Source organism: Alligator mississippiensis, chromosome 6 (genome assembly GCF_030867095.1).
Source record: "Alligator mississippiensis isolate rAllMis1 chromosome 6, rAllMis1, whole genome shotgun sequence".
Lineage (NCBI taxonomy): Eukaryota > Metazoa > Chordata > Crocodylia > Alligatoridae > Alligator > Alligator mississippiensis.
The window spans coordinates 38,854,319-38,866,671 of record NC_081829.1 but is presented as its reverse complement, the minus strand read 5'-3'; the positions used below and the strand labels follow the sequence as shown (position 1 = coordinate 38,866,671).

At 41.2% G+C, this 12,353-nt stretch overlaps 1 protein-coding gene across 1 annotated transcript in view; it reads right to left on the bottom strand.

Annotated features, from left to right (window-relative positions):
* The window catches only part of NRG3 (neuregulin 3), a 1,058,867-nt gene that overhangs the window by 154,530 nt on the left and 891,984 nt on the right, over positions 1-12,353 (bottom strand). The window contains exon 4 of the mRNA XM_019497070.2: positions 3,967-3,993. Coding sequence (XP_019352615.2) covers positions 3,967-3,993 — 27 coding nt within the window. The remainder of the gene's footprint in view (positions 1-3,966; positions 3,994-12,353) is intronic.

The window sequence follows — 12,353 nt, the reverse complement described above, 5'->3', positions numbered from 1 at the left end:
AGTTATCACATATTTTTTTTCATTTGTTTTTTTGCTACTTAAAGATATTGTTGCACATACGAAGCCCAGTAAACAAGCTATATACACTCTGAGCTGTTAAGAAATCAGTGAATGTTGCCTTTTATTTAGTTGAGCAAAGCAGCAAAAAGATTCAATCTCCTCAGTTTTGCTGATACTGTCCCTCAGCAAAAACAAGCTGTTTTGGCTTGGCAAAATCAAAACGTGTCTGTTGCAGTGGATGATAAAATTCAAGGTCAGAGATTCAAGTAACCACACCATGCATCCCCTGAGTCTCACCTACATGCTCACACTGGTCATATTAACAAAAGACCTGGCTGGCTGTTGCAACATTTGCTAGTAAAATAATTTTACAGAGAATGAATCAGCTTTTTCTGAAATGAATAAAACTCAGAAATAAGTTTAACTGTGTCTTATGCCTTGTTGTTGCTCTTTTCAGTTTATTCCAGTAATTTAGGAGACGTGAAGACTGAATATTTAAGAGACTGAGTCCAAATTCTTGCTGCTTTTACAATGATTTAATTCCATTGCCTTCACTGGAATCCTAATTTATACAAGTATGTGATGCAAATTAGGTCTATGGACATCTTCTGTGGGGAAGGACATAATTTAGTGCCACACACAAAAAACAAGCCTGTACATTTGCTATGCTTGTTTTATGCTTGGGTGGTTTTTTTTTCTAGTAGACCAGAAACAGCCATTATAATTTTAAGTATAATTGATCAGAAGTGTAAGTGACCTGAAACTGGTTTTACCCATAACAGAAGTCCAGTACACATAGTCTGGTTTACAAATGGCAGAACCTGGTCTAAGATTTGTCACCCCTCCACCAGAGGGTGAATGTGTGCTCTGTTCATTACCAATCTAACTACACCACTTACAGAAAACTGACTAACTTGGATCAATTCCACCTCAGGGTCTTTGAATCACCTAGTTTATCTCTCATAACTTTTGTTGTACTTCAGCGGCTGACATTGGTTTGTCCTTTCTTGCACAACTAGGGCTTCATCTGTAGTCCAGTGGAGAGAGCTTTCATATTTTACATGCATATCCCATCATGCATGGCTATGATATAAAAAGAGCTGAGGAGTCTGAAGTCAGTTTTCCTTTTGTTCCTTAGTGAGAATCTTTGTTTCACTTTCATATTTGAAATGTGCATTTTGTCACAATGGCAGTATAAGCACAGCCTTTCACTTTTGAAATTGTGCTTAGAAACCACTACATTCCTTTTTGTAAACAGGTAATTAAAACAAGAGCAGCCTCTCAAATAGGCATATCACTTCTTCCAAGAAGGGGGTATGAAGAACTGGAATAGATATAGGAGTGTTGCTTGTTACTGTTTTGTGAAGGGTTTTGTGTCTGTGAAAGAAAACAGTAAGAGTATCAGAAAAAGTGAGAGGAAAGACAAGGATGTAGACACAGCAGAACTGGTTTTTGACCATAAGAAAATGCTAGGAGAGAGAGCGAGCTTTAGCACCATGTCCTGACTGAAAAAGTTTTGGAGCTGTAGCCAAAGGGCAGATCCCCATGTTTAGGGGTGTTAGGTTTGTGGCACCACAAACTGCATGGGGGGGAACATGAAAACACAGAATGCGCTGCAAATTTGCAGTGCAGTGGCAAACTTTGCTATCAGGAAATACCGGTAGCAAAAAAACCCACCATAACAAAAAGTGACACAATACAGGCAATATAAGCTTGCCTCAGCAGAGGCTGAGCTGTCCAGACCAATGCTCTGCCTACTGGCCAGACCTCCATGCTGTCTGTGGAGCAGCACAAATTTGGGCTACTCCTATTTGTGAAGCTACAAGCACATGCTCTTGCTGTTTTGTTTCTTCAGTGCTCAGGGATCCAGGTCTTTGTAGATAAACAGGGTTTTATTAAGGATACCTGGTTGTGTCTTCAATATCTTCTCCTCACAGAAACAAGTTTGTTCTTAATCATGTTAATCTTTGCTTATTGGATTACTTACCTGCCAGAAATGCTAGGACACTGAATTTATAAACATCTGTAAAGTACCTTGAAATCTTCAGAGAGATGATTATGATATATATGATATAGTATTTGTGTATGTAGTAGTGCCCAGAAAACCCAACCCAAATCAAGTTCTTTCTTATCCTTCTTTCTTATCCACTAAGAAATTATCTTGCAGAATTATCTGCACCTGTTAGAGAGCTCTTCTGGAATTAGCCTTTTGCAAAGGTAGCTCTCCAGTTCCTATCTCAGGTTCATCATCTGTTTCCACTACACCCATAAACTATACCAATCAACTTAAGAGACAGGATAGGAATTATATTTTAAGGTGAGGGAAGGGAACTAAGAATAGATTAGGCAAATGGGGAGAAGGAGGCAAGATAAGCAAGTAGGTAGTATGGAAGAAGACTTGTGTTCCCTGATTCTCTGCTGACAAAGTCCTCCAAAGTTACATTTCCCCCCAGCTTAATTTACACTGGGGCAAAGCTAGAAGTCAGCAACAGCTCCCTATCAACTGCCATGAGCAAGCTGTGCATGTGCTCAGACAGACTTTGAGCCTTAAGTTTCATTTAACATTCTGAATGCTTATTTTCTTATAAGGTTCTATGTCTCTGATCTGTTCAAACACTACACTGTATTCAGCTGGGTCTTATTCTAAAATAGTTATGGTATCTAAAAGACTTGAAAAATCTGAGATGACTTGAAAACACTGCATTCCCTGCTTCCCTGGTCTGGGTGAAAAACATCACTACTCCCATGTGTAGGACAGCTCACCTCTTATTAATTTAGCAATACTGACTTTATCATCTAGAGGTGAAGATGTTAGCACACAAATAAACGCACCCTTTTAAAAAGCTGTACTACTTAAGGGATTTTTACTTGTAAATAATAGGGTTGTGCCTTAAATCACAGGAGAATAAAAAAACAATGCCATAGCAAAAGTCAGCAGTCATATTCTCTCCCTGTAAGATCTTCTAAATATACCATTTCAAATCTTGAGTTGCTCTTCTTCAGTCTTTTTATTTTTAGTTGAGGTCCCTGATGATTATATCAAAACAACATTTGTCTTCATGTTACTGTAAATATTTTCATATTAAAAGTTAACATATTAACTCTTAATATGTTAATATATCCATGTAAGCAAGATTGACTGAGTTAATAGTTGGATGTTCTAAGCAATACAATAGAGGAAGGGACAGATTAGCTGAGACAATGTTATTTAGGAATTAGCTGAGTATCTGTTAACTCTGCTTTTCAGACATTTTCAACCTTACTTCTGGTTTTATGAAAGCAAGGAATTTGTTCACTATCTCTGCTAAGGATTAGCTTTGGATTCCCAAGAAAAAATCTATATTCTTTACTGAACACCAGTTGTCAAGTGAGGTTTTGACCTGTGAAGCTCAGCACTCCCACAGGCTAGCGAAACTATTACAGGTTAATCATCTGAGCCATAAAGATATACTTTTTTCAGTTTTTAAACTAGTAAGAAGCAATCCCTGTGATTTAATGTCTGTTCCTACCTTAAAATAAAAGACTTTATGCTAAATTTAAGTCAGTTTGCTTGTCATTTCTTTTCAAATCTCTCTCAGCAGTCTGCTAAGAACTAGTGTATTGGCCTGTTTTAATACGACTTATTTTAACATGTTACAAAACTTCATACTATATGGAAATTCAAGTTTTAAAGCTTTTTAAACATTTACAGTAAATTTGCATCAAGACAGACGTTATTATTGAACCTTTTCCAATGTCTTAAGTCTTGTACAAAATATTTTCTCAGGTGCCATGATTTAATGTGTTATTTTCCATACCATGTGCATTAAACTAAGATCCTAAAATAATCCAAAATGTAACAAATAAATCTAGCTAACATGCAAATATGCAAATATTCAGGGCCTAAAGCAAAGGCCATTGCAGTCAAAGGGCTAGTCCCAAAGAAATCAATATTATGAAATTAAGGAGAGAAAAGTGAATTCTTACCCATGAATTCAATTCCTAAATGGTCTGCTATATCAAGGAAGCATGTAAAAGAAGAACAGAGACACACAAAAAGTCAAAAATGGATCCAAATGAAAACATCATCATCATCAATTTTACTAGTATTATGGCAGTATTATTACCATAGTCCCATATTTATTACCAAGGTATAGGGCTTCAAATAGACTAGGATTCCATTGTGCTGGATTAATACCATACAAATGAAGGAAAGAGAATATCTATGTCCAAAAACACTTCAAAATAACTTAAAAATGGATCTTATTAGGTCTAGGACACAACAGAAAAGGAAATGAACACAAAAAAACTTTTGCAGCTGTGTATATTACAAGTTTCTTTTAAAACAAACAAAAATACAAGTCAGCTGTATGAAGGATCCAGGAACGGATTTTTCAAAAGAACAGGGAGAACAATTCCTGCTGATTTTCAGTAGAAATTACTCTTCTACCTACTTTCTGGAAAGGCCTACCCCAAGCACTGAAGACTGGTAGGGAAACAAGTGCTGATTTCTCTTTTTTAAAGACATGATCTCTTAGATAAAGACATATGTGATAGCTGTAACCTAATTGCAATTTGCTAATTACTTTAGGAAATGTATGCTGAAACAAAATTAAGCATAGAGATACTGGCTAAAGGTATGAATAAGCATTCAGAAGACTCAGCTTAGGTTAGGTAGCTCACTTTGAGAGGGGCTGGTGAGTCTGTGGGCAGAGTGCAGTGGCTGCCCTGTCTTGGGGTGTGCTGATTGGGCAGGGGTGATAAAAATAGCTTGGTTAGGGCTGAGGGTGGGGGAAAGAGTAAAAACATCATAGCCCTATGGCTATGGAGTGTGGTTGGGCCTTCCCAATCCTGGGGCAGTGCTGGACACCCATGCAAGCATTCATTAGGCTGGGTTAACCTATGTCACATTGAGTTAACCCATGCTGATACTTAGTTCTCATTTGACAAGAATTAGCTTTACATCAGGTACACCGCTTTTAGGGTGACTTAAGACCTATGAACACTAAACTCATTTAAGAGAATCTAAATGTAATGCTTGTATGCAAGTTTCTACCATACTGCTGAGGGATTATTTCAAAAAGTTTTAGTGCATTTTTCACATAAAAGATATAGGACCTAATTCTTTATTATCTTCATCTTCTATAGTTGGGTAAAATAGTGCAAGCTGGGTTAAAAATTAGCTATTTTGATTGGGGTATAAATAACAGTCATTCTGCAGTGGGGTAAATGATTATACAAGGTATAGAATAAGAGGAAATTAGAACCATAATGTAAAAGCCAATACTTTGAAACCTATGTTTCAGTAGTTAAGCATCAAAATATATTTAGTTTTATAATAAAAAGCCCAAATGTTTAGACATACATTATCAGCTTCTATCAAAGTAAATAGTAGAACTGAACAACTTTTTTTTACTGTTCAAAATGCCATTAAAACAAACAAAAAGATAAAACCAATTCTAAAAACAAAATGTGTTCATTTTTGGTCAAAAAAAATGTTTCTTGTGGGTAGACTGCAACTTTTTAATTTTTTATGAGAACTAGAAAAACTGGAAACTCATTACATTAACACGTTTAGATAAAATCCAGAAAATCATCATAAAATTTTTTAAATGAAAAAAAAAAAAAAAAGGAACAGTTCTGCACAACAGTATGCTATAACCACAGGCATAACATTGGATAATAAGTAATCAAATAATAATCCTTGAAGAAAGGAAAGTAGGGTATTTTAACTTCCATCTGCCTCATTTCATTTAATAGGCAAAAACCCTTAGTATAAAAATATTCACATTATTCATCAAGTACAATAGGAAAAAAAGCAGGTTTAAAGAACAGAGTACTGCATCAAGAAACATGTTACATTAATCAAAGGATTCCTGCCTCTATAGTAAGGAAACTGGTTATGATCTGTGAGAGGAAGCTCAAAGCTCTTGAAGTGCTGCTTGTATTTCTGTAAAAGCTATGGCTTTTTCCTGAACTCAAATTGCCAGAACACTTTGTTTGCTTTGCCATTTAAATACAATAAAGAACAAGAGCACCAGGAAAAAAATGGAAAATTTCTAAGAACCCAGTGCTGGCCCCAGCCTCCCCTACCCAGGGTAATTTGCCATGTACCAGAGGGTGAACATGGAAGGTGGACACAGACAGTGAAGTCAAGGGAAAGATTTTCCAAAACCCGTAGCAAAAAATTTCAGCTATGTGCCTAGGTTGTGCCAATCCTAGATGTCATATCTTTGAAAGGGATATTAAATGACATGCTTCTTGATGAAAAACCTAGAAACCAAGCATCCAGGACAATCTTAGTTTGGTTGCAGTACTCCCATGAAATGATGACTAGCTTCAGGATATTAAATCCATTGAGCACTGAAGTTTTTATTATCTCTGTTAGATTATGCAAATATCTTAATTCAAATGACATAATATACAGAGTATTCTAATATAACAAAGGGCTTAATCTGTCTGTCGATGTGTCTGTCTGTACATAACACTTTTGGCTAACTGTGCATGCACCACTGAGAGAGTGGGCAGTGATTGGCTGTATGGGCCCAGGCTGCACAGGCCCAAGTTTGAGCCTCTGCTAGGGAAGTTCATGGTGGTGGTGAACATGCCCTGGCTGCCCAAGGGAGAGGTGGTCGGCAGGGACAGAGGGAGGGGAGCAGGAGAGGGGAGGCAAAGCGGGGGTCACAGGGGCAGCTGTCGTCAGTGCTGTGTGGCAAGGAGGGAGGGAGAAGAGTGGGAAGGGAGCCCCAACAACCACCAACAAGAAGGAAAGGAGGCTGCATGGGTCCAAGTGAGTTTGGGGCAGTGGGAGGTGAAGCAAGGAGTCATGGCCTGTTGTCTGGGCTGTTGGCATCTGTTGTCTGGGTTGGGCAGCAGGGAAGGTAGGAAGGGAGAGAAGCAAAGAGAGGAGGGGGGGGTCACAGTCATGGTACCCACCCGCCACCCAACTCTGACCACAACTGGCAGGGAGGGGGAGGCAGAGGGGAGGGAGGGAGGTGGGGGAGAAGCCCTGCTGTGAGACAGAAGCGGGTGAGGGAAGGGAGCCCCGACACCGGAGATTGGAAGAGGTGACAGTGGAAGCAGAGGGAGTCTTTACATGGCTGGCCATGAAGGGTGGGAGGGAGAATGGGGGGGTGGGCCATAAAAACACTCCCTGAAATCTATCATTCTTGATGGACAATTAGCTAGTAAAGAAATAAAGTATAAGAGTGCCTCAACATGAGTTTGGGATGGAAGCACCATTCAGATAATACAGAACACTATTCCTTCCATTGTACATCACATGCCCATGTACATCATGTTAGATTTTATGATGCTATATATTTACATTCACCTATAAAATGTGGTTATCATGTAGGCAAATATATTATAATGCATATGAAAGAATTTGAGACTCAAATGTACAAAATTATGTAGTAATTTCAGTATTTATCATGTTCATAAACATATGTAGGGTTTTTTTTTAGAAACAAATGCACACACATACACATACACAGCTTTCATATATATATATATATATATATATATATATATATATATATATATGCATGCAATCCGGCTATATTGTTTGCCTGCAAATCACACATTCTATTCTTCTTTAAATCTTGCAAACTAAATGAAGATATCTACAAAGCTATCATCTGCTTACTTAAAAAAAATTCTAGGGGAGATCAAATCCTGTAGTCTGGCCTCTGAGGAACTAGGAATATTCAGTTATAAAGAAAGATCAAGCCATAACGCCTTTTTAAGTCTATGCAGAACAGCTTATAAAAAATTCTCTTTTCCAAACCAGGTCATACGTATTGCATAAACAACGTTTTTCATTGGCAACGTGTAGTTGCCTACAAGCACCCATCAATATTGTGAGCATGTAATATAGCTTTTCTTTAAGAAATGCAGAGATTTCTTTCCACTGTGGGAAAAGTGTTATATACTAGTGGACAGCTGCAAGTAATTTTTTCAAGTTTTGTTTTTTTTTTAATTATACCAAAATGAGGGATTTGAAGATTTACTTTTATTGATGTCTGCACAGAGGGAGTGGCAGAATGTTAGCTATTCTTATTTTAAATATCCTACATGAATGAAAACATCAGCTACTGGCATTATATATGGCTCCTACAGCTTGTTTGTACAGATGATGATAAAAGAGAGTCTAGCTTGAATAAGCCTTCGCAGTCAGATATCCCAGCTGCTGGATCATTTTACTATGCATGGTTCTGAAAAATTTTAAAGAAGGTATCGGGATATAAAAAAACTATGCTGTTAACTCAATGTACATGGTATGTTCTATTCATACTGGAATTTATAATCAATAAATACATAAAATAGACATAGAATACAGGTCCCTTTTGTAGGATAATTATTATTACCATCACTAGACAGGTTCTTTAAAATCAAATATTTTTTATCACTTTTTGCAAATGGGTAAAGAGAGCATAGAAAATTGGGACTACCAGAATATTTACTACAAGGAGTCAGACTGGTAGGTTAGTTGATCCCCAAACTAATTCAGGTTGATCCCCAAACTAATTCACCTGAAGTGAGAACAGCTTTAAGTGATAGTTTATACAGCATAAGGGAATACATGTTCTGAACAGAATAGAAGGCTGCTGGACATCATGAAAGCACTACTGAAATGCTTCTGCAAGATGTTATTTCATGTTTTGCTGTTGGTAAATCTTTTATTTTAAAAGTGAGAAATTCTAAAGCAGTGAATCCTAGGCTGGGATTAATTTTAGCAGTTACATTAATTTTATGAAATATAAACATTAACATAATCACTTCCTTCATTTTTTCTGGTTTAATAAATGGAAGAATCTCCATTTTAATTACCCCTTTGATATCGGAAGCAGCAGCCATAAACAGGAAAATTAGGAAACAACATCAGAATTTTCTGAGTCCTGGATCCAGTAAGGTTATACTGCCCTTCATAAATTTTCATAGGCAAATAAGAGAAATAAGGCTACATTTCTGACACCCACCCTCATCTCTGCCACACGTGTAAGGTTCAAATATATCCAAATTCTCCCCACCTTTCTTCTCTCCAGCCTTACAGGTATACGTATATACCAAAATTATCCTCAACAGCTAACTGTAAGAACTTATTTCCTATACATAAATTTACACTCATCTAGCAATAGTTAATTAGTATGAACTATGCATCTGAGATCATGAAGCAACATACCAGATGGTGTGTGTTCAGCAGTCACTCAGTAAAACAATCATTCCCACTGCATGGCTTACAGAGTGGTATTTTTCATAGATTTCATAGACATTAGGGCTGGAAGGGACCTCGGAAGATCATCGAGTCCAGCCCCCTGCCCAAAGGGCAGGAAGTCAGCTGGGGTCATAGGATCCCAGCAAGATAAGCATCCAGTTTGCTATTGAAGGTGTTCAATGTAGGCGCTTGAACCACCCCCGGTGGCAGGCTGTTCCAGACCTTGGGGGCTCGGACAGTAAAGAAATTCTTCCTTATGTCCAGCCTGAAACAGTCTTGTAGTAGTTTAACTAGTAACCGTTTAACTTGTAGACCGTTCAACCTAGTCGTCATCCCTTGGGGCGCTCTGTTGAACAAACGTTCCCCCAGATACTGGTGGTCACCCCTGATAAACTTATAGGTGGCCATCAGATCACCCCTGAGCCTGCGCTTTTCCAGGCTAAAGAGCCCCAGGGCTCTCCGCCTGTCATCGTAGGGTCTGCTTCCCTGACCTCTGATCATGCGCGTGGCTCTTCTCTGGACTCTCTCAAGCTTCTCCACATCCTTTTTGAACTGTGGAACCCAGAACTGGACGCAGTACTCCAGCTGCGGCCTCACTAAGGCCAAGTACAAGGGGAGAATGACGTCCCGCGATTTGCTTGAGAAGCATCTATGGATGCAAGCCAGCGTTTTGGTCGCTTTACTAGCCACAGCATCGCATTGCAGGCTCATGTTCATCTTGTGACCCCCAAGTCTCTTTCTTCCATAGTGCTAGCCAACATAGCACTGCTGAGCCTATAAGGATGCTGCGGGTTTTTCTTCCCAAGGTGGAGAACCTTGCATTTATCGGCATTGAACACCATCAGATTCTCACCCGCCCACTTGCTGAGCCTGTCCAGGTCAGCCTGGATCACCCGCCTGTCTTCTGGTGTGGATGCTTTGCCACAAAGTTTGGTGTCATCGGTGAACTTGGCCAGTCCGCTTCTGACTCCAGTGTCCACATCATTAATGAAGATGTTGAACAGTATGGGTCCAAGGACAGAGCCTTGGGGGACCCCACTGGTCACAGGACACCATGATGAGTGACTTCCATCAATTACTACCCTCTGGGTACAACCATGGAGCCAATTTTCCAGCCAGTGGATCGTGGAGGACCCAAGGCAACAATTGGCCAGTTTCTCCAAGAGGCGATCATGGGAAACCAGATCGAAGGCTTTTTTGAAGTCAAGATATATGACATCAATCTCTTCTCCCTTGTCCAGGTGATAGGTCACCTGGTTGTAGAAGGAAATGAGATTGGTCAAGCAAGACCTACCCGCAACAAACCCGTGCTGGCTATCCCTTAAGATGTTGGCATCGGCCAGTCCATTAAGGATGGCCTCTTTAATAAACTTTTCTAAGATCTTCCCCGGGATAGAAGTCAGGCTACTGGGCCTATAGTTATCCGGATCCACTTTCCTCCCTTTCTTGAAGATAGGCACCACATTGGCCTTCTTCCAGGCTTTGGGCACTACACCAGAGCGCCAAGAGTTTTCAAAGATCCGTGATAGAGGCTGGGCTATGATTCTTGCCAGCTCCTTGAGTACCCTGGGGTGAAGATTGTCAGGGCCGGCTGACTTGAAGGTATCCAGCTTCTCAAGATGTTCCTTCACAAAGTCAACATTAATGGAGGGCAGGGGATCACCTTCACCCGGACTTTCCTGTCCCGTAGCGGGCATGGGCGTCCCATGGGACTGATGAAAGACCGACACAAAGTACCTATTTAATAGGTTGGCTTTTTCCTGGGTGTCCAGTTGTCAGTTGCCCCATCTGGTTCAGCAGGGGTCCAATGTTGCCCCTGCTTTTCCTCCGGCTCCCCACATAGCTGAAAAAGGACTTTTTATTGTCCTTGATGCTCAAAGCTAGTTGAAGTTCAGTTGCAGCCTTGGCTTTCCTTGTCTGCTCCCTACAGGACCGGACCAGTGCAGAATAATCCTCCTTGGAGGTGACTCCCATCCTCCATCCTTTGTAGGCCTTTCTTTTTAGCCTCAGGAGGTCTGCTAGGTCCCTGGAGAGCCAGGGGGGGGCTGCTGTGCCCTCTTGCTGCCGTTCCTCCAAGATGGAATAGACTTAGTTTGTACACTGAGGATCGCTCCCTTGAGGAGCAAACACTCTTCTTCTTAGAATTTTTGTCATTCTAAGAGGCTGTTCACACCGTGGTTAGTAGAAAAGAGCTGCCACTACATCAGGAGAAAAAATGATTATTTCCCACAAGGAAGGGAACCCCAGGTCCTTCACCAAGTGGACTCTATCTGGAATAGAAACAAGGGGAAGACACCCCCCCCCCCACCACCACCACTTTCTGGAAAGCTAAGAACAAATGTTATGCTTAAATAAAATCTATATATTGAATTTTAGAACTTCTAGAAGAAGGGGAAAGAAGCCTCCCAAGGCTGGAGACAAGCAGGTGAATGAGGAGGGGGTTGGAGAGAGCAGGAGGCTGGAGACAAGCCCCTGGAGATAAGCTGGAGACTTTCCCTGCTCACTCCAGCCTCCTGGCTCATTCTCTGTTACTGCCAGTGAGTATGGTGGGGGCTGGGAGAGCAAGCTGGAAGGACAAACAGAGGGCAGCGGGAATGAACAAGAGATGTGGGGAACAAGCTGGGGGCAGGGGGAATGAACAGGGGATGGGGGGAAATGAATGGGGAGCAGGGGAACCAGCAGGGAGCTGGGGGAACCAACAGGGCTGGGGGTGGAGGGAAATGAGCCCCTATTCTCTCCAGTCTCCTGCTTGTTCTCCTGTTCTTCTCCAGCCTCCAGTGGCTGGAGAAGAGCAGGGGATTGAGCAGGGCACTGCAGGCCAGTGGGGGGGGGCAGTGGGGAGAGCTGTAGCCCCTGGGGGGGCGCTAGAACCCTGCAGGCAGGGTAATCCTAGTGCTGGGGGGGGGCTCTGCCCTGTCGGGGTAGGGGACCATTGGCAATGCATAGGGGGTGCATGCGGGTGCACATGCACCCCCTGAGCATGGTGGTGCACCCCCTTAGAAAAAGTGCCACCGACACTATCGGCCATAGCTGTGGGCAGTCACTGCTTGCCACCCGCCCCCCCCCCCACCTGCCACCAGGAGCATCTGCAGGCAGTCAGTGATCACCACTGGCCACCGCTGTCACTGCTGGCTGTGTCTGTGCATGATTGCTGCTT